This window comes from Cololabis saira, chromosome 11 (genome assembly GCF_033807715.1).
Source record: "Cololabis saira isolate AMF1-May2022 chromosome 11, fColSai1.1, whole genome shotgun sequence".
Lineage (NCBI taxonomy): Eukaryota > Metazoa > Chordata > Actinopteri > Beloniformes > Belonidae > Cololabis > Cololabis saira.
Window position 1 is genome coordinate 16,130,067 of NC_084597.1, and position 26,060 is coordinate 16,156,126.

A 26,060-nucleotide genomic window follows, 5' to 3' on the forward strand; every position below is an offset into this window, starting at 1 on the left:
GTTAGCTGCACGACACAAAATGAGACAAAAAGAAAATACTACTCGTCGAGTAAAACTGGCATGCAGTGTAAGAACAAGAGATCTTAAACATGATCCGATTAGTATTTGTTACAGAGACACACAATTTTGTCGAGACACACTGTACTACAGGACTAACAGATAAAACATAGAGTAAGTCTGATCACCTCAATGAGACTCCGGACGTGGGAATTGAGTGTAATCTGTACCACAGAGACCACAGAGAGACAGGACAACAACACAACCACAACGTAAAAAACAAACAAAACAGACAAAGACATGAGTCTCAGGTCCAGCGATATTCCACAGCAAAAAAAAATATGAAAATATTAACTCATATCCAAAACACCAACGAAAAAACAAAAACAGGAGCACACAACAAAGCTGTACAGGACGTTATTGACAAACGTGTTACTGGGATTGAGGGACGTGGCGTGCGTGCTACGGTCATGCCTCTACGGTCGTGCGGTTACACGGTCATGCTTACCAGCTTGAGAGAAAGCTTCATGGGGGGGAGGGGAGAGGAGGAGAGAGAAATGGCGAGGAGGAGCAGGAGGGAGAAAGAAACAACAGACATGAGTCAGCATCAGGAGAATATCACGGCCGTTTCTTCTGGTTTTTCCTTCTGATAAACACAGTTAACCTGCATGTTATAGAAAAGCGTCACTCTGCTAGACTTCACCAAGTGAGGAAAAGAGGCCAAAGCGCTTAGAGGATAAAGGATTTGGATTTACCTTAAACACAAAAATGTTCTTTCAGAACCCCCCCCCCCCCCCCCCCCCCCCCCAACTCTTTTCTAAAGTGGTGAAGTTTAACATTTGCAACACAGTGAATTAATTCATGAAAAATGAGAAACAAGATGATGAGGGGAAAAAAAGACCAACTCAATGAACAAGCATGAGGTGAACAATGAGGCAAATTAAGAGAGAAACTGATGAATACAAATGCAGAGGAAAGAAGTAGAGGGAGGGAGCCTGAGCGCCACAGCCGTGAATGAACCCTTTACTCGCTGATCCTCATCTGCTGCCGACATAACGGCACGGTGCGGGCAGCAGAGGGCGCCGCGAGCACGCCGTCATATCAGCAGGTCTGCGTGTCCACACTGAGGCGGATACAAGCTGGAGGGACACTGTCAAAACGAAGATTCAACTTGCTTGTCACTAAGAGAATGCTACTTATTATGAAGCAGATCATAAATAAATAAAGAAATAAAGAAATAAATAAGGGTAATTATGAAATAACAATGGAGCAGAGTTATTCAACAGCTTGTTTGCATAATTAGCTGGGTGGATTTGAGGGGATATTGTTACAATTGGAATACAAAGAGCAGGCTGCAGGCTGGTAGAGCTGGAGCAGATGACTGGTAATCCTGTTAGGCTCACAGGCCGGTGCACCGAGGAGCTCTGCTTCAGCGCTCTAATCAAGTCAATCACCTCCAAAGGCCTGCGTACGCTCCTCGCTTACGTCACTTTGTGATCCTCTCCCCAACTTCACACATCTTTAAATGGGTCGCACATCTTTCTAGTGACTTACTGAATATGAAGAAGAGGATGGAGTTGGTCAGATAATGCTACAATCTGTAAGGCAACTACAAACGCATGGAGTGCTGCTGGGTGTAAAAAAAAGTATACTTCAGGTGCTCTTCGGCATGGGGATCCAAAAGATTCAAAAACAATTTGGAAAAACCGAGGCACTCAAGAAGTTAGAAAAATTAAAAGGCCTTTATTAAATCATGGCTTAGAAAAAGTTAAAATGCCTAGAAAAAGTTAAAATGCCAACATGTTTCGGCCATGTAGGCCTTCCTCAAGGCAGATAGCAAAGACTTTGCTATCTGCCTTGAGGAAGGCCTACATGGCCAACTTTTTCTAGGCATTTTAACTTTTTCTAAGCCATGATTTAATAAAGGCCTTTTAATTTTTCTAACTTCTTGAGTGCCTCGGTTTTTCCAAATTGTTTTTGAATGCTACAATCTGTTTTGGACTTAAGTGGAAACTAGGAATGAAGCTTTTAAGCTAATGCTAGTTTAGCGATACAATCTTCCACCTCTTTGTGCTCCTTTTTCAACTACATCAGGTGTAAAAACAGCACAACAAAGGTGATATTGATTTGTTTGGCCATTTTTCTCGCTTCAGCTGATCTACCTGCAGCTTACTGTATTCAATGATGTCCAATAACCTTTTTTTTTCCAGCGACTGCTTCTCACTCTCATAAAGTGAAGTCACGCATGCTTTTTGCAAAACAACTGCAATCACTGTTTAACTCTGAGCACGATCTCCTCCTCTGAGCTTTCTATTATTGTGTGACCGCTGAAGAGCTCTCAACAAAGACTGTTCAACCACTTAAAATCACGATGAAGACAAAGACTACTCAATTCCACAGACCGACATGGGTGCACACGTATATCGCGGTACTTACAGACAGATATGGCACAGCAGCACACAGAAAAAGCCCTGGAGGGGTGAATTCTTGGTACTGCAGGTTGAACCCAGATCCAAAGTGTGACACACACCTATTCCAATTTATTTATGGGGGACCACACTTGAGTGGGCATTAATGTTGCATATCTTCAGGTGCTTGCAACACTTTGTTGAATTGACCCCTTGCAAACTGAGCGGGGGAAGCCTGGAGACGGCTGCAGGACACGGTGGACCTCAAGCTGATACATGTGATGAGGGATGAAGTCATCATGTTCTCCGATCATCCATCCCGAGTCTACACGTGTCAGAACCATGCGATCAATACGGAGCCAGCCACAGACACTGGCACTCTTTGTGAGGATGGTTTTTTTTCCTCTTTAATTGGGACCCGCAATTAGGGTTGCCACCTTTCAGAAATAGAAATAAGGGACGCCCCGATTTCAGCAGCGCAGGAGCCAAAAAAAAAGCCCCAAAAATTCTAAACTGAATAAAAATGTGTTTATTTTATATGAAAAAACTAAATGCTTTGATTTAAAGTTTAAAGTGCTTTAATAGCATTGAACTAGCATGACTGTACAGACAGACAACCATACTAGCAACTGAAATAGCCTCCTATGCTACGTATGTCCACATCAGCCCAGATGTAATATAGCCTACAGGTGAAGAATATGGTGTAAAAGTTAATTTATTTCAATAATTCAACTAGAATATGGTGTAAAAGTTAATTTATTTCAATAATTCAACTAGAATATGGTGTAAAAGTTAATTTATTTCAATAATTCAACTAGAATATGGTGTAAAAGTTAATTTATTTCAATAATTCAACTAGAATATGGTGTAAAAGTTAATTTATTTCAATAATTCAACTAGAATATGGTGTAAAAGTTAATTTATTTCAATAATTCAACTAGAATATGGTGTAAAAGTTAATTTATTTCAATAATTCAACTAGAATATGGTGTAAAAGTTAATTTATTTCAATAATTCAACTAGAATATGGTGTAAAAGTTAATTTATTTCAATAATGCAACTAGAATATGTGTAAAAGTTAATTTATTTCAATAATTCAACTAGAATATGGTGTAAAAGTTAATTTATTTCAATAATTCAACTAGAATATGGTGTAAAAGTTAATTTATTTCAATAATTCAACTAGAATATGGTGTAAAAGTTAATTTATTTCAATAATTCAACTAGAATATGGTGTAAAAGTTAATTTATTTCAATAATTCAACTAGAATATGGTGTAAAAGTTAATTTATTTCAATAATTCAACTAGAATATGGTGTAAAAGTTAATTTATTTCAATAATTCAACTAGAATATGGTGTAAAAGTTAATTTATTTCAATAATTCAACTAGAATATGGTGTAAAAGTTAACTTATTTCAATAATTCAACTAGAATATGGTGTAAAAGTTAATGAAAATACGGTACAAATCGTGTCCCGTATTAGTTCAATACGGGACGCAACATTTTTTTCTCAAATAAAGGACAATTCCGTATTTTACGGGACGGGTGGCAACCCTACCCGCAATCTCCCCGCACAACCCGGATGGATCGCAATTAAAGAGGCTAAAACCAGTGTTCGGTGTGGCTTTTTACTAATCACACACATCTGCACGCACTCGGTATTCATTCAGTCTTAATCCCAAACACACACCTTCTCATCCTCTCACACACACACACACACAAACACACCGTCGTCTATCTCACACACACACTTACTACATATTGCCTTGCTTCAAAAGCATACGTGGGCCGACCCAGAGTCCTCTTCATGAGCTCTTTGTGATAAATGAGCGAACGTGGGGATTGCTGCTGTGGTGGTCGTCAGAGGGAACAAGGCTTAATCAATGAGAACCTTAAACTGTAAACAGCCTTCATTTGACTCCCGGAACACAGACGCCTTTTTCTTTTTCCTTCCAAGCAACACACAGGCGAGACGAGAGCACATTCACAGTGAACGCCGATGGACTAAACAGCTAGTATGCAGCAAGCTTCTCCTGCGCGGGTACACATCTGTCCACTCTACCACAGGCACAACTGGAATCCTTAATCTGATGGTAGCGTTTCCATGCAGGAGGTGGCAGAGGAACTCAACTGAACTTTATTGATTTGCCTGCAAGTGCAACCACATAAGACACTCAGGAGCTGGTTTAACAGATATTTCCTCTATTGTGAAACCAATGAACATGGTTTCTGCAAGTTAAGACTTGTCTAAGACATTTTAATGACAAAAGTGGTGCAATGTAGCTTAAGGCTCAGTGTATGATTATTATTTTTTTCTTTCAGTGCAAAACAGTCAAATGAACGACACGTATAAGGACTCCCAGCACAGAAGGAATGAATGGATTAACTGGTGATAAATGATTAATTCAAGGTTTTGCTCAAGTCACCATCCCCCTCATTATGGGGTTTTTAAAAGTCCTTAATTTGACAAAATGACTAAAAGCAGTTTTTTGTTATTGGGGGTCAGGAATCAAGGAGGCTGCATTAGCTTCAAAGTAATTTTTTTTGTCTTTCTCAGGAGAAATTTGGCCTGGACGGAGAAAAGCTGTTGGTTTGACCTAGCAGTTCATACCGCTTGCTGACAGTATTGCACCAGTTTTACTTAAAAAAAAACAAAAAATAAGACTAAGATGAAGAAACTAAAAGAATAACAAACAGGAACAACGGATTCAGCATCAGAGGAGCTAAGATGGTTGATGACTGGTGACATCAAACAGCTAAACAACGCCGTGTCCTGCCTGCAGCATACCCAACCAGCACCAAGTTAACTCCCTGCAGATTGTCAGAGCCACACTGAAGTACAAAACTGAGGCAGGAACTTGTTCGGGTCCCGTACAAGAGTTTCTACTGGCAATGGAGACATGAGCCAAGTTTAACCCCCTGCCGATGGAAACACATTGAAACATTTCTGCCAAGACAGAAGGAAAATTAGACTTTTTAACTTTTTTAACAGACTTTTTGCTTTTTTTAAAATGAGCATTTCTTCTTAAAATGAAAAAAAAGGCATGGATGAAGGCTCATTTATGAAAATAAAGAGCTGCTGCTAGGACTAGCTGCTTGCAGCTGCTCAGAGGTATTAGCCTATACTATCTGTACCAGGGATCTAACACAAACCCTCCCTTCTTTATCCCAGGGACTAAAGAGAGTATAAAGTTGAACAGGTAGCTGTTGTGAGACATGGAACAGTTTACTGATATTTATTTTTTCAATGCTCATCCACTTTCTAGCCTCCAAACCTCCCTCCAGCTTTATCTACACAATTAAATGTCGCAGTTGGGTCAAATTTCTATATTTTAAACTGTATACAGTTGAAACAATGTACCATTTTCATCCTAGAATGTATATTTCTTTAAATCTCTCTTCTAAAGAGCTGTTGCAGCACTTCCGCTTTCAGAAACGTGCACTTCCTGCTGAATCTGCCTGGCGCCAGAAAAACTGCACACTTCCCTCTTTCTGCACTCGTTTCAATCATTTCCGCTGCACTGCCGTACAGTATTGTTCTCCTGCCTTTTCACATGTCATGTTAGCGCCCATTTCATTCTGAAGTTTTTTACCGTGAGCGCCTGCTGCCCTTTCAAAGTACGAGTGCAAACAAACAACACACCATTTCTAATTGTGGACACACCGGAAGGAACAGTGGAAGTTACTGCCCATTCCCGAGGTCAAGGGGACCCGGGAGAGGTGGAGAGGTGGGGAGGCGTGACCGGAAGGTGCTGGTGTGACCTTCCCCAGCGACTGTCACCCAGTGATTCCATTACAACACAAACCAGTGCTTCAGAACAGGAACAGGTGATGACATGAGTCAGGACACCGGGCTGGCGCTGATAACACCACCCACCAGAAATCCTGATGCTCCTGCTTACTATGGAGTCAAATCAAGGCCAAAAGTTTTGCTAATTTGAAAATAAAATTTGAACCTGAAAATTCTTTTTTTCAGTTTCAAATCTTTTTATTTCAGTTTCAAATCTTTTTATTTCAGTTTCAAATCTTTTTTTCAGTTTCAAATCTTTTTTTTTCAGTTTCACGTGTTTTTTTTTCAGTTTCACTTCTTTTTTTTTCAGTTTCACATTTTTTTTTCAGTTTCAGACTTTTGGCCCCGATCTGGCGTGGGGGGCGTGGCATCAACTGAGAGGGGCGTGGCATCATGAGTGACAGCAGAACAGAGAAGGCGGGGGACGTTCCTCAGTCATGTTGCCTTCAGGAAACGTAAGTTGCAGAAGTTATCAGTAGAAGTTTGATTCAACACTGTATATACACCATATTCACGTGATTGGCAGTGGAAAAAACTGATACTAGTGACACATTTCTGTTTAAAAAGCTGTTTTAGACCGTACTTGGTAGTATGTGGAAGTGGGAAATGTCAAACTTTAAAGTGTGGCTGTTGAACTGTACACCTGCATAGTTTATTGCTTTTATACTGCGATTGGTGTCAAGTATGGTCTAAAACAGCTTTTTAAACAGAAATGTGTCACTAATATCAGTTTTTTACACTGCCAATCACGTGAATATAGTGTATATACAGTGTTGAATCATACTTCTACTGATAACTTCTGCAACCTACGATTCCTGAAGGCAACATGACTGAGGAACGTCCCCCGCCTTCTCTGTTCTGCTGTCACTCATGATGCCACGCCCCTCTCAGTTGATGCCACGCCCCCCACGCCAGATCCGGGCCAAAAGTCTGAACCTGAAAAAAAATTTGAAACTGAAAAAAAAGAAGTGAAACTGAAAAAAAAACACGTGAAACTGAAAAAAAAAGATTTGAAACTGAAAAAAAGATTTGAAACTGAAAAAAATAAAATTGAAACTGTAAAAAAGAATTTTCAGGTTCAAATTTTAAAGAATTTTCAGGTTCAAATTTTATTTTCAAATTAGCAAAACTTTTGGCCTTGATTTGGCTCCATACTTACCATTTCCAACATCATCGCAGTGTTTCATTCTTTGTGTTCTTTCCCTCACATCACATGCATCAAAGACCCAAACTCAAACAACCTGCCTCCAGCACAGATTAAAAGAGGAGCGCAGGGAGCAACTGCAATCTCCATGCTTCGGCCGGGACTGTTACAGGGGGTTCTGTCCGAAAGGAGGGAAGGTGGGTGACACGCGGGTTGTCGTTGTGACCACAGTTAATATGAAAAATGAAGGGACAAGGTGAGGAAACAGCTGGTGAGTCAGACGAGACATGTGGAGACATAATGAAGCGCTACAGAAGCATGCTAGAGAAGCACAGAAGCTGAGCACTGCAGGGGCGAAGGCCTGCCGGACTGATTTGTTTTGAAAGCACCTCTGGACGTGGTTGTTTGGTTGATGGTTATGATGGTTATGAATCTTTATTTTATAGTACTTTATAGTAGGAAAAAAAACAACATTTCTTTTGCCGAAAAGGTGTAGGCTGAAGCCGTAGCTTATACATTACATTATACGTTATACGTTACATTAACGTAAAAATTCCAATCCTGTAACTTTTGCACAGACTCATATCCGGCACTTTACAAACCTCATTGTACATTTCTGTCTATACTTTTTTACCTTTCCTAAGTTCCTAAGTCACTTCTGTACAGACTCACCCGGCACTTTAAAACCTCATTTTGTACATTTCCGGTCTACATTTTATTTTACTGTTTATACTTTTTATTGTTTATACATTTCATTTTATTTAATCTCTTATATATTTGTTTTTATATTTGTATTGTGTTGCACCAATCCCCAAAACAAATTCCTCGTGTGAAAACTTGGCAATAAACCCCTTTCTGATTCTGATTCTGATTCTGATTCTGATAGGGCCTACCCTTTTTTCTTATGATCAGCAAAAATATGAGACATTAGCTTTTACTCAGTGGAAACAAACAATACATAAAGAAAAAAGAAAAAAAATAAGTAAGACAAAATATAAAATTGACGTTTCACATCCTAGAATGTTTTTGATAGTATACTTTATAATTATAGTGTTTTATATTTATTTACAGTATTTTCTTTAAACAATTTCTTAAACTTGACGATAGAGCGACACACTTTTAGGTTGTTATTACAACTATTCCAAATTTCTCTAGCCTTAACTGATGTACATCTCTTTTTAATATTAGTTCTTGCTGTCGTCATCTCAAACATGAGTTTCCCCCTCAGGTCATAGCGGGTTTCTTTTATCTGGAACAGGTCCTGAATGCAGTTTGGAAGCAGTTTCTGCTGGGCTTTAAAGGCAAATAAAACAGTTTTCTGCTCTACTATATCATGGAATTTTAAGGTATTATATTTAATAAAAAGATTATTTGTTGGTTCATAATAGTCGGTTTTATTAATTATCCTTAAAGCTCTTTTCTGTAATAGAAAAATAGGGTTTGTGTTTGTTTTATAGGTATTACCCCATATCTCCACACAATAAGTCATGTATGGAACTATGAGTGAGTTATACATTAAAAACTGTGCTCTTTGACAGAAAAAATAATTTGTTTTGTTTTATTTTATTGAATGCAGTTTGGAAGCAGTTTCTGCTGGGCTTTAAAGGCAAATAAAACAGTTTTCTGCTCTACTGTATCATGGAATTTGTTTAAACGAGACAAAGATGAGGAATCGGCCTTTACAGTGCTTCGCCCATACAGTGCCGAAGGTACAGGTGTAAACACGCACATATACACACACACACATTCACACATGCATGCACAAAGCTGCGATGAACGCACGCAAACGCACTTACCCCTCGCCTCAGGCTCCGGAGGCAGTGCATTTTGGGTTTGGAGGTCATGAAGTCGTTGAGGCGGTGGGAGAGGGGCTCCTTTTGCTGCTTGGGAGACTGGGGGTCGTTGGGAACAGCAGAGGGTGAGGGTGGGGATGTGGCTGGGGGGGCAGGTGGGGGCTGGTGGGGGGACGTTAACAGGGACATAAGCTACCGGTATGAGAGGGGAGCCGTAGCGGAGAGGAGTAGGAGGAGGAGGAAGAAAAACATGGAAGAAGAAGAAGAAGAAGAAGAAGAAGAAGAAGAAGAAGAAGAAGAAGAAGAAGAAGAAGAAGAAGAAGAAGAAGAAGAAGAAGAAGAAGAAGAAGAAGAAGAAGAAGAAGAAGAAGAAGAAGAAGAAGAAGAAGAAAGGGGTGAGAATCCAACGAAAAAAGACAAAAGAGGAAAAGGAGGAGGGAACACAAAATGAAATAAATAAGCCTCCCACAAATATTAAAAAAGAAACACACAACAGAAAAACTGAACAGAAGAGACAACCAAAGGAACAAAACCTAGTGTATGAGTAGTTTTGTTGCAGGAAAAAAAAAACTGTCAACACATAAAACATGAAAACTGTAAAAAAATTAGATAAAAAATATCAAATTAAAACAAAAATGACCAGAGTGAGTAGGAAGTGTCAAATGTGTTAAAGCGAGCAGCTGCAACAAAGCAAACAGCAGAGGAGTCAGTCAAAGCGCATGCTGGATTCCTTGATCGAGATCCCTCTCCGGTCTTTCTCTCAACGTGCCGACTGAGACGGGAAATTCACCACATTCCGGACCATTTCTGAATTTTCTAACCCATGGATGTACCTACGCTTGTCGCGGTACTAAAACCTCAGACTGCAGAGTTCACCGACCGGTAGCTTTAGAAGTGGAAGATTGAAGATTGAAGCGGGCATGAGGTCTAAGATTCCAAACGATGCGCATGCATGAGCAGGTGACCCGGCACCTTTCGCTTTAAAAACAGAGCCTGTAACGTTAGTACCAGCCCTCAGCAGTGTGTGTTCCCATTATGCTTGCATGCATGTAGTAGCATATAAATACCCCTATGCATTGCTTCCTATTCTTGCTATTCAGGGTTTAGTTGCCATTTTTGTTGCTAGAGTCTGCATCGAACAGTGCATACACACATCTTCCCACCAAAACACACACACATACACACACACACATCCAATTACTTGCTTACGCTCTAATCTAATTCATTACCAACAGTGCCACCAGCCCATAACCCAGATAGAGGTCAGTTTTTTGCTGTTTACAAGCAGGAAGCTACTGTAGGCTGATGATCTGTCAACAGACAGGTGGGGAGGGACGGTCGTCACCTCAGATCTGACCTTTAACTTATTATTTGCCGGGTAAGTCGGTCCACAGAGCAAAGGTAGAAATACATTAGTGTGTGTTACAGAGGGGAGACTCAAAAAATCGGTGAGGGTGGCTGCGAGGGAGGAGGAACAGGTGGCAAATAATAACAACACAAATGGCAATACTAACAAAGAAATAGCAACCAATTTGTTTTTAGCTTAACATTGAGAACAAAAAAGGTTTGTGCATAAATGTGACATTAACCACATAATCATTTACACCGGTGCAAACAGAAAATAATGATCTGTGAGACCCCCCCCCCGCAGAAAGGAAAAAAAAACACCAGCTCCTTTAAAAACAAGGTGACCTCCGTGTGAGCACACGGGCATTGGAGCCGGTGAGGCTTTGCTTTTATGTGAAAACGTGACTCGTATGAAGTGTTTGCTCATCCATGTGTTACCTTGTTCTTGTTCTTAATGAAAGGCCACAGTTTGCCCTTGCTCTTGCTACTGGGCTTCTCTTTGGCCTCTCTGGTGTTGGACAGGCTGTTTTCAGACGCCGTCCTCTTCATGGCCATGCCGTAGTCCTCAAACTCCACGTCTCCCGGAGGCTCGAACCCAGACTTATAGGACTCCACCACCTGCTTTGAATCCTTTTTGGGGAGACAACGGTTGGAGAGATTAGTGGAAACCAGAGGTGGACAGAGTACTCGACCCCAGTACTTGAGTAAGAGTACAAATACTACTGGTCAAAATTTACTCCGTTACAAGTAAAAGTAGCTCAGTCAAAATATTACTCGAGTAAGAGTAAAAAAGTACTTGCTTTTAAAGGTACTTAAAGCGACACTACGTAACTTTTCCACCTTAATATAATATTTCCAGAGTCATTGTGATGGTACATCAACTTCCAACAGGTTTAATGACACCTCTGTCATGGTCTGAGGGGTCTGTATCTCCTTCACTGGCACTATGTAACTTTGAGGAGCATGGTAGGAACCCTGCCACACTACTGGTAAAGCACTACCGCTTTTGTCCAAAGGAGACGCCAAACTCAACAAAAGCTGAAAGTTACGTTGTGCTGCTTTAAGTATCCAAAAGTAAATGCTTTTAAATTTACTTTAAGTAAAAGTAAGAGTAAGAGTAAGAGTAAATTTCTTATTTTCCACATCAGTAAATTACTATATTTTTTCTAAATTAATTGTTGCGGCTCTGTCTTGACTTGTTGCGGCTCTGTCTTGACAAACGCAGGCTACTTTGGCGGTATCGTTTTGAGGAGGCTTGACGTATTTCCGCTTTCCGTACATCCCAGGAGAGCGTGCACTGTGATAGGTCTCCTCCTTTGACAAAAACAGCTTGTGTCCAATAGGATTTTAAGGAAGAAGAAAAAAGAGCAGACCTGAAAGTAACGAGTACTTTTCAGCCTTCCTAGAAATTTACTCGAGTAAAAGTAAAAATATTTGTCTTGGAAATGTATTCAAGTAAGAGTAATAAGTACCAAAGAAATCTAATACTCAAGTAAAGTACAAATCCTCTGGATATGTACTTAAGTACAGTACTCAAGTAAATTTACTCCGTTACTGTCCACCACTGGTGGAAACCTTGCAGCCGAGTGTCTTTAGAAGGATGCTAAAAACAACTAAAAAGAGGAGGTCTATCCGTCTGTTTATCTTGATAATGAATTGAGTTTGTGGGCATAAAAATAAAAAGGATAAAGATCCAACAATGCTGTGAGCCGGTTTCTGAACTGTACTGGGATAAGAGCAGATGGATGGAGTGGAGATCAAGGGTTAAAGATCTGCAGTTGTGCTTTCCATATATGAAAATAAAGGAAGGCAGACGGAGGAAGGAGCATGTGATTTGTCATCCCCAGCCGTTGTTTATTCCAGCAGTCTGGAGTCATCTCCCTGGAGCTGGGCCACGCTCGGATAAGGACAAACACAAATACGATGCGCTCCCCGGGGACAGGCTTGCTTTTTGTCATATAGCAGACAGCCAACATGTGACATGGTGATAAAGAATGTTGCAGATTTTCCTTTTGAACACAAGCAGCCTTTCATGTCAGCATCCAAGAGAAAGAAGTAATAACAAACAACTGCAATGTGCTCACAAAGGAGAAGTGAAAGCAGAAATTATACTCAACACAGTTATCCTGACTTTTATTCCCTACAGATCTGAACATCTCATACATATCTTTTTGTTTTTAACTCTTCAGGCTAAGTGGCAAACATGGCTTCGTCAAAAATGTTAAAACTAAAGCCATAACTGAGATAATCCTTGTGGCATCAGGTTTATTTTTATTTTTCGGCACCAGAAGATATTACACAACAGTTCTAATAACCAGTTTACTCAAACCACGGAGCTAAAATCTGTGAAATGCCCCTTCAAAGGGGAGTCCCGGATATGTTTTTAACCCGGAACCCATTGAAAGTTGATGGAGAGAACTGGCATGTGTTTCTTCCATTGAGTTTCTTCCTGTAGAAGGTCGGCCTTCACCTAAACTCCTCCTGTGTGAGTCAGAGTTATTATCGTTCACGAAAACGAACGAAATAACGAAAACTAAAATTGAAAAAACAATTTCGTTAACTGAACAAAAACTTTAGAAAACTAACTAAAACGAACGATATAATTTCCTCCGTTTTCGTCCCTGTCAATATAAGCCTCTTGGTATGATCAATTTATTCTGCTCTGGCCGTTTATCTCCAACTGGCAGCTACGGCACCTGAACGCCTCACGGTCCGTGACGTCAAAACTAAAACTAATAAAAACTAAACTAAAACTAAGCATTTTTGAAAATATAAAAACTAATAAAAACTAGCAAACCCACACTAAAAATGAATTAAAACTAACTGAATTGAAGGAGAAAAAGTCAAAACGAAATAAAACTAAACTAAAATGAAAAATTCTAAACTATTATAACCCTGGTGTGAGTCTGGTCTAACTCCCCGTGTTGCTGCTTGTTTTCACTTTGAAAGAGTACTCATTCAACTTGCACACTTGTTGCTTCAGCGAGGGCTTCATCAGCAGTGTATGGGTTCTGTGTGTGTGTGTGTGTGTGTGTGTGTGTGTGTGTGTGTGTGTGTGTGTGTGTGTGTGTGTGTGTGTGTGTGTGTGTGTGTGTGTGTGTGTATACTCACAGTTGTGGGCTCGATGGCCTCGGCAGCGTTCGTCATGCCGTCTAAACACTTCCCCACGATGGGCAGCACCTGGCGGTCCACGTCTGCGAACGTCTTCATGCACACCGATACCCTCTCGATCCTTTTCTCCTCCATCTCCTGGAGTTTCTGCATTTCAACACACGTTTGTTCATAGATGAATAAAAGCCAACTCGGACGCCACTTGATGTGGAAAAACTGATGCAACGTGACTCGGTCTGAGAATATTTTTGCGACTGACGATATGAGATCAGATGCACCCATAAAAACAAAGGAAAACAGCAATAAAGTAGTTTTGGAAAGTTATCAGATACATTTTAGGACAGAAGTGGCTGCTTGGCTTTTGAGTTACTCAGTGCGGTTCCATGCACATTTAAATCAAGCTATTGGCAACAATCTAGCAAAGGATTAAACTGGAGTGTCCAAAAAATCCAAGTATACATGCGCAAGAAGATTATTATTATTGAGTGAGGTGCGTTCGACTCCACAACGCTAGGTGGCGTCACATGCACTTCCCGTTAGCATTCTTCAGGTACATAAACAAGCGCGAAAAAGGACAACAACATGTTAAAAAATGGACGCTAATGATGCAGCAGCTCTGTAAATTTCATACATACAAAGCCTGATCATGTTGCAGGTTAGATGCATGCAAAGTCTCCCTCTTCTTCTTCTGTTACCATGTTGTAGTGATGCTGTGACTGTTATTATTCCTGCGGCTCGTCACTTCCAGAAGGGGGAGTTCCGGGGCGGTCAGTAGCTCGGTTAAGCGTGGGTTGCATATACATGCTGAAATAACTCGAACTAGCGCCGCATTATCTGGCATTAAAAGCTCGATCTCAAGAGCTTCAGTTCAGCCCGGCTAAGGTGTAAACATGGCTTTTAAAACGTCGATATCGGTCGGAATAAGGCAAGAATTCAACTTTCTGTTAGTGCATGTAAACGTACTGACTGTTGCTAGAGCCATCTTTGCGATTTTGAACAATATCAGATAAAGCAGCAACTCTTCATGTCTGGTTCCCACTGTCCTGCATGCTTTAGATGCTCCCCAGCTCCAACACACCTGAACGGCTCACCAACCAGGTTTAGCTGCACGTGAACCACTTCAGCGGACATCATTGAGTAGCCCCAGAGGTGGACAGAGTACTCGACCCCAGTACTTGAGTAAGAGTACAAATACTACTGGTCAAAATTTACTCCGTTACAAGTAAAAGTAGCTCAGTCAAAATATTACTCGAGTAAGAGTAGAAAAGTACTTGCTTTTAAAGGTACTTAAGTATTCAAAAGTAAATGCTTTTAAATTTACTTTAAGTAAAGTAAGAGTAAGAGTAAATTTCTTATTTTGTTGAGTTGAGATGTTGAGTTGTTGAAAGCAGAGAGGTAGTTCTGCTTCGGCAGACACAATAAACATTTGAAAATAAATGTCTGTGGTTTGTCTGTGCCCTCGTTTTTTACTTGGTCGAACTCAAACATTGAGTTAAGATACGGCCAAGGATTTTGTGAAAGTCCCTGCTCCGAGTCCGGCTCATTATCAGACTCAGACGACTCAGCGGATTGTCTTTCTTCTCCTGACGCAGGCGTAGCCGTTGTTGCGGCTCTGTCTTGACTTGTTGCGGCTCTGTCTTGACAAACGCAGGCTACTTTGGCGGTATCGTTTTGAGGAGGCTTGACGTATTTCCCCTTTACGTACATCCAGTGGAGAGCGTGCACTGTGATAGGTCTCCTCCTTTGACAAAAACAGCTTGTGTCCAATAGGATTTTAGGGAAGAAGAAAAAAGAGCAGACCTGAAAGTAACGAGTACTTTTCAGCCTTCCTAGAAATTTACTCGAGTAAAAGTAAAAATATTTGTCTTGGAAATGTATTCAAGTAAGAGTAATAAGTACCAAAGAAATCTAATACTCAAGTAAAGTAAAAATCCTCTGGATATGTACTTAAGTACAGTACTCAAGTAAATTTACTCCGTTACTGTCCACCACTGAGTAGCCCACATCTATTCAATGGGCTGCATTAAAAAAAAAAAGCTATTTTAAAGAATTTCTGTAAATTAAAACTTAAATCTACAATGAATATGTTGAAATATGTTGTGTGGGGGGCATTTTGAACTCGTCTATGATTTAAGAGTGGATAGATAAATAAATGCTATCACAAATGAACACTGCTTCGCACATCCTGAAAACAAAACACTGCACCGTTATTTTTATGAGTCATCCACAGAAGGGTTAGTGGTTACACGTGATGCACAACCCCGGCGGACATCTTCATCTGAACTAAACCAGTCTGCAGCAAATCATTTCCTTGTTGCATTTACCTGAAATATGGTGGGAATAACTGAGAAGTAATGGTCATGCTGCTCCTGGTTGAACTTTTGCAGGTAGGAGGCGTAATCACTCTTGCTGTCAGAAGCCATCTGGTGCCTCATCTGAGCTTGCTGCCTTGCCTGGAGGAAGATAAAAAAAAAAAAAAAAACATAAACAACCACATCCCAGGCACGTTCTTGTCACTTAAGCTCATCGTGCCCTGATTAACACAGAAATATGTGTTACACACACACTCACAGGCCAGATTATAAAAACCGCTATAAGAGCATTTGTGCGTACGAGTACCCATGCACACATACAGTATGTGCACACAGACACACGGAGCTCGCGGACGCACAGACACAGGTGCAAACCCAAGTCAGGGGCCAGCTAGAGACATCTTTATTAGACCATATATAGGTTAGAACAAACATATACATACATATACCTAAAAAGGCAGTGCAAAAGCTGCAGGACGGAGGAATTGGGATTTTGACTGCCTGCCTGATCTGGCCAACGTCTGCTGTCCATAGTTTTGATTATTTTAAGATGGTTCAGGGCGAGGGCAGGGAGGCAGGCAGTCAGAAACGCAGCAGGAGCAGCTTATTACAGACCAGGAGCAAACAGATGGAGATGAGATTGTTGCAGTGAGACAGCACGTGTGTGTCTGTGTGTGTCTGTGTGTGTCTTTAGGACTCATATCAGTTTCATCTTTCCACCAGATCTGAAGCCCGTCCACACATAAACAGTGACTTCACTGGGTTGTCCATAACAGAGGGTCAACTTACGAGTCTGTGAGTGCAATCAGCGTTCAGTGGGCTGAGTGCATATGCAGGGAAAAAAAGTGGGAATACAACCGTGAGGGGCAGTAGAAGGAACGGAGGCGTGATTTGTCCTCATTCAGTTGAGATCACGTTGGCTTGCATGAGCGGAGGCAGATAAAGGAAAAGGAGACCATCGGCGTTGAGGCCGCTCAGATCCAGAGGTGCATTGTTTCCATGAGGGATGACGGATAATTCCTCAGAGGGAAATAATGTGAAGCTAAAAAACACATGTGAGAAGCCCACATGGTGACCTGTGAGCATTCTTTGGTGCACATGTGCTACGCTGGTGTCGGTGCATGTAAAGTGCGCTGGCTGTTTTTGAGCCACGGTGAGGGTTACAGTTTATCGCCATGGTAACAGAGCAGGTAACAAAAAACTTTTAAGAGAGCAGTTGTGCCTGCAGCCACATCACATCCTGTTGTCAGTTTCTGGAAATTGCCTGTTCTGTGATCGCTCTTCGTATACGCTTCCTGTCGTCGGGTTGATGATTTCATGTATGTTCAAATACGATTCATCTCATGTTTTAGTGTAGCAACATAATAAAAATCATGTGATCATGGTGCGTCTTGGTATTAGATGAACAACATAACTCTGCTCACCTTTACAAACATTATTTATTTAGCAAAAGAAAAGTAAAATGATCTGGACAACACCGAGCACCTCATTACTTCTTCCACAGGATTTAAGAGGGTTCACTCTAGCCAGGTGCTCAGTCCTTCATTCAACGATCATCAGCAGGTGTAAAGACACCTATATAAACAACACTAGGGGTGGGCAAAAATATCGATATGGCAATATATCGCGATACTTTTCCAGCCGATTCAATATCGATATAAAAAATTTGAATATCGATTTTTTTTTTTTTTTTTTTTTTTTTAATATATTTTTTATCCCTGATTTTTTTCCCATTATATCACCCAGTGCTCCTACCTAAGTGACAGTCCTGGGCATTGCCACTCTCTACCAACCCCGGGAGGGCCCTGCACTGAGCTCAGGTTTTATTTCACGTTTTATTTCATTTTATAATTTATTTTTTATATAACACAATTGCCTTTCCTTGGTTTTAGTACCCATCTTTCTTGTGTTTATTATCATTTGCCACATAATTAAAGCAACCTCATACTAAATTTAATGTTAATTTCATATGATGTAAATAATATGAAAAACATATACAAATAAGTTGTAACTTTAGCTTGTATAGTTATAATAAAACATTGTTTTGACTCAGTTTGTCCCATGAATTGTCACTATAATCTGATGAACGTGCAACTCGGATTTTAAGATCCATCACTATCATCTGATGTACATATATACAACTTGGATTTTAAGATATGTAATGCATTTTTAAATTTTTCGGTGAACTATGTAGAATATAATAATCGGGATATCGCATAATCGGGATATCGCAATGTGTATCGTATCGTGGCTCAAGTATCGTGATGCGTATCGTATCGTGAGGTCCTTCCCAATACCCACCCCTAAACAACACCCTAGGATTTAGGTGTGTAACAGAATGCCATGAGGGAAAGACATAACCACTAATTGCAGAAAAGCACTTGTTGCTGCACAGCAATCTGGACAAGGTTATAAACCCCCTTCAAAGCAATCTGGAGTTCAATGTGCCCAAGTGAGCTACACCTCAGACCCTACGGGCCTCACTAAGCACAACTGGAAAAGGACAAGAACAAGTACAATTTGTCTGAAAGGGTTGCCAGGGGGAAGTGTATTCGTTCCTCATTTAAAAAATAAAAAAAAGAAAAAGAAATTTAAAAGCAACTGAGTTTTGCAAAATTGCTTTTGAACTTCTGGAAAGGGGTCCCTTGGAAGGTTGAGACCTACAGTAAAGGGGGGGGGTTGCAGGGCCTGGACATCCAGCATGTGTGGCAAAAACTAGCAGCATTTCAGCAGGAACGCCTCATTTTCACTGTCAACTACGGTGGTGGCGAGGTGATCCTTTTGGAGTGGTTTTTGTAGCCACAAGAACCGGGTGTCTTGCGGTCATTGAGTCAACTATGAACTCCTGTGTTCAGAGTATTCCACATTCCTGACCCAATTAAAGCGCTGTTGCGAAGCCTTTAGCAGAGCTGTGCATGAGTGATCACAAAAATATCCATAAACTGATGCAATGCTGGAAATAAGAACAGGCCAAAACTCCTCCGCAACAATGTACAAGATTGATGAAGTCATACAGGGGACAAATACGTCCAACTATTGCTCTTAAAGATGGATCTACAAACTAAGGATCTGTAGAGGTTCTTCATTTCCCACACGACATTTTCATTTCGGCTTCATTTTTGTCAATTAAATACGAGTACGGTGAAAAAAAGTTATGTATTTGCTAGGTATGGGCGGTATGGACTAAAAAAATGTATCACAATATTTTCTGGCATTTATCCCGATAACGATAAATATGACGATTAAAAAAATACCAATTCAACTCCACCTTTTCAACTATAAATCTATCTCTCTCTCAGATCCGCCATGTTTGTTACACAAAAACGTCATCAACGGGAATTTATCCTTTTTTTTCTTTCTTTCTTTCTTTCTTTTTCTCTTTCTTTCTTTCTTTCTTTCTCTTTCTGGCTCATTTCCTTCCTTCCTTCTTTCCTCCTGCTCTCTCCTTCCTTCTTCTCTTCCTCTTTTCTTCCTTCCTTCCTTCCTTCCTTCTTTCTTTCTTTCTTTCTTTCTTTCTTTCTTTCTTTCTTTCTTTCTTTCCTTCCTTCCTTCCTTCCTTCCTTCCTTCCTTCCTTCCTTCCTTCCTTCCTTCCTTCCTTCCTTCCTTCCTTCCTTCCTTCCTTCCTTCCTTCCTTCCTTCCTTCCTTCCTTCCTTCCTTCCTTCCTTCCTTCCTTCATTCCTTCCTTCCTTCCTTCCTTCCTTCCTTCCTTCCTTCCTTCCTTCCTTCCTTCCTCCTGCTCTCTCCTTCCTTCTTCCCTTCCTCTTTTCTCGCTTCCTTCCTCCTTTCCTTGTTTTCTTTCTTCCTTCCTTCCTTCCTTCCTTCCTTCCTTCCTTCCTTCCTTCCTTCCTTCCTTCCTTCCTTCCTTCCTTCCTTTTTTTATTAGAATTTATCGTTTTTACCGCGAGATGACAAATTCTTATCGTGAGGAATTTTTTTGACGGTATATCGTGAACGGTAAAATATCGCCCATTCCTAGTATTTGCTCATTTTTTTTGGTTGTATTTTCCAACTGCAAAGATTCACTATGATATAGATCTTGGCACTTTTGTACATGTACGTTTTGCTGCACCTGTAAGGACCAGGGTGAGAACGTGTTCGGCAGAGGACAGAAAGCCACCGATCACAGTCAGACAGGACACGGTGTGCCGGCGGTGAGTCACACTCCACAGGAGACCACTTGTGTGTCGAGACACGAGTCGAGACAATGTGTGTTCTCACAGATGTCAAACGTTCGCTGCACGCCAGACCTACCTTATGGGAGCTTCGCTTCAAGGTATGGCATAAAATAGATATACAAACACACATGCACACAAAAGGAGCGTTAGCTGTTTCCAGCTAAACTAGAAGTTGCCATGGATGCACTTCCTGGACTGGCAGGCGTGTCATCGCTCAGAAAGGGAAGTTGGTACTCAACCACGGTCATCATCTGAATACTGGAAATGTGAACTGCTGCTCTATGTTGAGAATGAGCAGAAGTAGAAAGGTGTCCAAGTGTTTTTTTATACTATGTAAGCCAGTAAAGTCTGAGGTTTTACACTGACCTTTTACAGGCATCGTGGATATCTGGGCTGTGAATCCAAACCCCAAATTGAGGTATTTGTTTGCCAAAAAGGTGGAGAGGGAACAGTTTCGAGGTTTGCTCTGACAGCCCAGAACTCCACAAAACCTCAGCTCACACAACAGCAGCTCTTTTACCCTGACAACGTTTTATTTCAGACCAAAAGTAAGCGCTAGAACTTCAGTCGGTCCAGCCGGCCGTTCTCTAAAACCTCCCTTAAATCTGAAATTGAAAATCTAATTTTGTCATTAACAGTTTCTAAATTATTTTTCAGAAGCCCTATGAAAACATTGGGTAATTTATGTATTTATTTATTGTCTAAAACTATGACATATCTGACATTAAAGGGTTACAGGTAAAGTCATGAGGAATTGCATCGTACATGTTTATGTTTCATAGAGAAATGAAACTTTCTTTTGAGAACCAAAAAAAAAACATAATAAACAGAACTGATGAAAGACAAAGGACATTTATCTTCTTATCTCTTTAAAGGAGCTTGAGGCTCCTTTTAAGAAATGAGACTCTCTAGCGCCACCCTTCACCACGACGGCCGTTGGGGGTACTGCAGCCAACAGTGAAGCCGGCACGGGAGAACGGGGAGAACGCACATGCAGCGTCATGTGACGTCACATCCGCAGCCCAGCGCGGGAAAATCGGGACCGAATTGCAGCACATTTTGCAGCACACAGCCTGTTCAAGGCAAAGGAGAGATACACTAGAGGGCTCATTCTTTTGGGTTTGGAACGCTTCATCTGACATTATTACTAGAAAACTTAAAATGTATACGGATTTTTTTCATAAATCCTGCCTCAATCCGGCCTCAAGCTCCTTTAAGATTAAAGAAAAAAGAAAAGGCAAATCTGAAAAGTCAAACGTCAGTCAAAACTTCAGGAAATTATAAGTTCTTTTGAACTTCTTATGTTCAGTAAAGAGCATAACTGTACTCGCAGCAGGGCGGCTTCCAGAGCAGCTTCTTGATCTGCTGTTCTGGATCTTTCCGGCTCACAGCTGAGGCCCATTGTAGACGTTTAGCTGCTCGTCCAGGGTGCAGAAAGGCTCTTTCTTCCCCCCCGTATTTGCATAATAATCGGGTCTGAACCGTGTCAACTGCCCGAGCTCTGCTCCAGCAGCTGATGAGGCAGCAGGAGCACGCGCTGCTGACCCATGATGCCTTTCGGGCGTGGGAGCCGTGTGGGTTAAATGCTGAGATTTTTGAGGGCTCTTTTTAACTGGTCGCGACAACAGGAAATGACATCAGCCGCAGGCCCAGGAGGGCTCTGGTCCGCAAGCTCTGAGAAGCAGACGATTGCAGCGTGCGTTGACGTACAGACGAGCAGACGAGCAGACTGTGTAATCTCTGAAACACCCAGTTACATGTTTGATTTATTTCGCTGGGAAAAAGCAAGTGAACCAATATGTATCATTAAAAAACACACACAACCACACAAGCATGCTGTTAACCGTCTCTGTCGCTCAGGTCTGGCCCGCCCAAGCTGCTCTACCATGATAATGAGGACTCAGTTTTACTATCAGCTCGGTTTAACAGCCGATCGTCGTGCTCACAGGACAATGCCAGCTTCTACACCAGGGGTCGGCAACCCGCGGCTCCAGAGCCGCATGCGGCTCTTTAGCGCCGCCCTAGTGGCTCCTGGAGCTTTTTCAAAAATGTTTGAAGTTTTTTTTCCTTTTTTTTCTTCCTTTTTTTCCTTTTTTTCTTCCTTTTTTTCAAATTTTTCTCTTCTTTCTTTTTTATTTTTTTCCCCTTCTTTTTTCCTTTTTTCTCTTTTTTTCTTCCTTTTTAATCTCGAAATTTTGACTTTTTTCACACATTTTGACTTTTTTCTCGAAATTGTACTTCAACATTAATCTCGACATTTAGACTTTTTTCTCGAAATTTTGACTTTTTTTTCAACATTTCAACTTTTTTCACAAAATTTTGACTATTTCCTCGACATTTCTACTTTTTTCTCAACATTTTGACTTTTTTCTTGTCATTTCGACTTTTTTCTCAACATTTCGACTTTTTTCTTGACATTTCGACACTTTTATCTTGACATTTCAACTTTTATCTCGACATTTCAACTTTTTTCTTGACATTTCGACTTTTTTCTCGAAGTGCATAATGAAAAAAAGATCTTCCCCCAGTTCTAACTAATATAGTTACATGCAGCATGTGTTGTCACACATTTTGACTTTTTTCTCGAAATTGTACTTCAACATTAATCTCGACATTTAGACTTTTTTCTCAAAATTTTGACTTCTATTTCAACATTTCAACTTTTTTCACGAAATTTTGACTATTTCCTCGACGTTTAGACTTTTTTCTCAACATTTTGACTTTTTTCTTGACATTTCGACTTTTTTCTCAACATTTAGACTTTTATCTCGACATTTCAACTTTTTTCTCGACATTTCGACTTTTTTCTCAAAATGCATAATGAAAAAAAGATCTTCCCCCAGTTCTAACTAATATAGTTACATGCAGCATGTGTTGTCTTCATTCTAAGGCTGATACAAAACTTTTCATTTTTTGCGGCTCCAGACATATTTGTTTTTTGTGTTTTTGGTCCAATACGGCTCTTTCAACATTTTGGGTTGCCGACCCCTGTTCTACACGGTGCCTCTGGCATCACTCAATCTATATAAAGGCTGATAGCAGAGGAAGGGGGGTGAGCGGGAGGAAAGGCCAGGAGATTCTGTTCAGGAAGAACTTGTGTGCGTCTTGGGAGAGGGATGATACGTACCTTTTCCACATCGGCCTTAGTCACGTTAATATCGGCATCCATCTTCTCAAAGTACTGCTGTGCTCTGTCTGCCTCTTTGCAGTCCCTCTCGAACCTTCTTTTACACTGCAAACGAGAGGAGATCGAGTTTATTATGATCCCAGACGTATGCTAGCCGTTTCCTGCCGTGAGCAGGAAAGAGTATATACTGCATGACCTTTTAAATGGACGTCATGACTTGTACGTATACGTCATGCGTATTTCGGGCCCAGCATTGTGTGCCGCAGAGGCCACTTTCTGTCACTGACACAGCAGTGGGGTCTGTTAAAGTCTGCAGCCCACAGATTAAACAAATATTCACAGTGGTCATTTGTGGACAGAAAAACAACCGTTCATTCAACCCTCTTTCGACCCCACTGACGGAACAATCAGTGTTTGTCGGGCCAGTGTGCACTCCCAACTACGCCTCTCTGCCTCACACACAATGGCATCATTGAGCGCACAGAGACGTTTGAGGAGGACAAGGCAGTTATGCATCTCTCTCACGTTATTCCTCTCCCTCGTCAAAGGGGCCAGGCAGAGATAAGAAGTGGTGCTCGGCGAAGTTTCTCCTGCAGCTCCTCACCAAGAAAAACAAAAATAATCTGCTCAACAGCTGATATGGAAGAGATATTTCCACGTTTCTCCCTCTGAAGCTACATCTGCCTTTATGAACGCGCCTTTTTTATCCCTCTGAACCTGCGATTTAGGGCAACAAATGACATATACTTGGCCCTAACCTGCACTTTATGTCTTTCTAACATATCTGACACTCGATGATGTGTACCTTGGTTACCATAGCAACCATCATCTCTGTCAGCCCTACCTCCAATGATCATTCATCATGATGAATGATGAAATGATGAAAAATGCATAATAAACTTTCATGGATGAAAGTCAATGACAGACTAGCATGTAGCCTGATACTGTTTTTAAAAAATATTTACACATGTCATACACCAAATTATCTCTTTTTTTCAGTTGCTTCTTGCTAATGATAGCCACAGCTATCGTACTAGACATGCCACGAGAGGTCATTTCACCCGGCCCAAACCTAAAACCCATGCACTAAAAAGAACAGTAATGTACAGGGCAGTTACTTACTGGAATAGACTTCCAGAAACTTGTTGGCTTCAAGAGGAAACTAAGAAAGGAAGTTCAAAAGAAACTGGTTGTTTTAGATCGTGTCTAATGGTTTTAGACGTTTTTTTGTTTTTGTATTTGCCTCATTTAGTATGCACTTATTTATCTTTAATTGTACTTGGATTTATCTTTAATCTATCTGTTTTTGGTTGTTATTTGTTTTTTTCATTTTCGTTTTTTCATTTAGGAAAATTCATTTTCTTTTTTTCATTGTGCTTCTGCTTCTTATTATCTTTAGTTTTTATTAGTTTTTGTTTTTTGTCTTGTTTTTCTTTTTAGTTGTTGTTCTTTGTACTTGTTATCTACTTTGTTTTATTCTGTTTAACTAACATTTTATATTGTACTGTAAAAGTTTTTTAGAAATGTATATTTGTACTGTTGGACCCCAGGAAGAATAGTTGCTGCTGAGGCAGCAACTAATGGGGATCTGAAATAAATAAATAAATAAATAAAAATTCATAGAAAGTTAGTAGTAATCTAATTTTACTTCATGTCGCTCCTGTCCAGAAGAAATGGCGCATGGTTTCATGCAGACGACAGAGCAGGAGGTCCCTCGGGGGGTTGTGCAGCCAGACAAGCATTGAATGAGACCTCCCGTCTGTCCTACCTCGACTCTAGAGGCAGCATGTGTTTCCCTATCATGTGGTAATGACTGAGGGTGCCTGGAGCAATGAGAATACGCTCAATTTTAACATTTTTGTTTTGTTTTTGCCACGAAAGACCCTACTGTTAGACCTTTGTGCGACTAAGAGCGTGCAGCGAAATGTTCAGTGTAGTTTCTTTGAAAGTACGGTATTTCAAAAAGTCCACAAGTTGTGGCCGGGTATGGCCCGTCACTCTGTTTTATCTGGTCTATGAGAGCTTTGAAATGCTGCTTAAGAGGCCCGAAACTGTTGTCCATAAAGTTGGAATAATTTTGTTTTCGGTTGTAAAAAATTGTTTAATCCCAACTTTATGGGCAACAGCGTACATGGACCTTGACAACAGGTTTCAGTTTGACCGCCACATCCCGATTTTGAGACTTCCTACTAGGGCTGTTCGATTTTGCCCAAAAATAAAATCTCGATTTTTTTCTCTCAAAATTCCATTTTCGATTACGATTACGATTATTTTGTGAATTGACAAAAGGCAAACAAATGATTTCAAATATGCTGTTTTTTTATTGAACATTTGCCCCATCGGGCTTTAAGTGCAAACTTTGCTCTTATTAAACCAAAAATGAATGAATAAAGTTCAAAACTCTGTAAAATAAGTTGAAAAAAAGTTTTAAAAAATATAATAAAATATAAAGTTTTATCTCTGAAAAATCAGCAAATCAGCACTTGCAAACATACAGTAAGTTATATTTCCAATTAAATAAAACAAGACATTTTCTAATTAAACTAAACTGGGTCTTTGCATGCTAAATAGAGGTGTGTAATGTCAGTCATTACATTTGCTATTCACATTTGCAAGTTTTTTGCAAGGAACACGAGCCGGTCTACCACATCTGGCTTGAGGGATGCCCGGTGACATGTCGCAGGTATTGAGAGGTATCAATCATTAATATGTGTGCAGACAAGGTAAAAAAAAAAAAAAAACGAAAAATCAATTTTACGAGTTTCACGTTTTAACATCGTTCTAATTACATAATCGCGATTACGACTTAAAATCGATTAATCGAACAGCCCTACTTCCTACAATTTATTTTAG

The 26,060-nt window shown here is 40.4% G+C and overlaps 1 protein-coding gene across 13 annotated transcripts in view; it reads right to left on the bottom strand.

Annotated features, from left to right (window-relative positions):
* Window positions 1–26,060, bottom strand: part of LOC133455011 (formin-binding protein 1) — a 97,024-nt gene that overhangs the window by 12,931 nt on the left and 58,033 nt on the right. For 4 of the 13 annotated variants that reach the window (XM_061733795.1, XM_061733794.1, XM_061733801.1 and 1 more), the window contains exons 6-12: window positions 23,208–23,312; window positions 15,916–16,044; window positions 13,592–13,738; window positions 10,919–11,110; window positions 9,137–9,325; window positions 506–520; window positions 186–221 (exon numbers count right to left, since the gene is read on the bottom strand). In XM_061733795.1, coding sequence (XP_061589779.1) covers window positions 186–221; window positions 506–520; window positions 9,137–9,325; window positions 10,919–11,110; window positions 13,592–13,738; window positions 15,916–16,044; window positions 23,208–23,312 — 813 coding nt within the window. The remainder of the gene's footprint in view (window positions 1–185; window positions 222–505; window positions 521–9,136; window positions 9,326–10,918; window positions 11,111–13,591; window positions 13,739–15,915; window positions 16,045–23,207; window positions 23,313–26,060) is intronic. The other 9 variants (XM_061733799.1, XM_061733800.1, XM_061733796.1 and 6 more) reach the window with 9 other exon arrangements.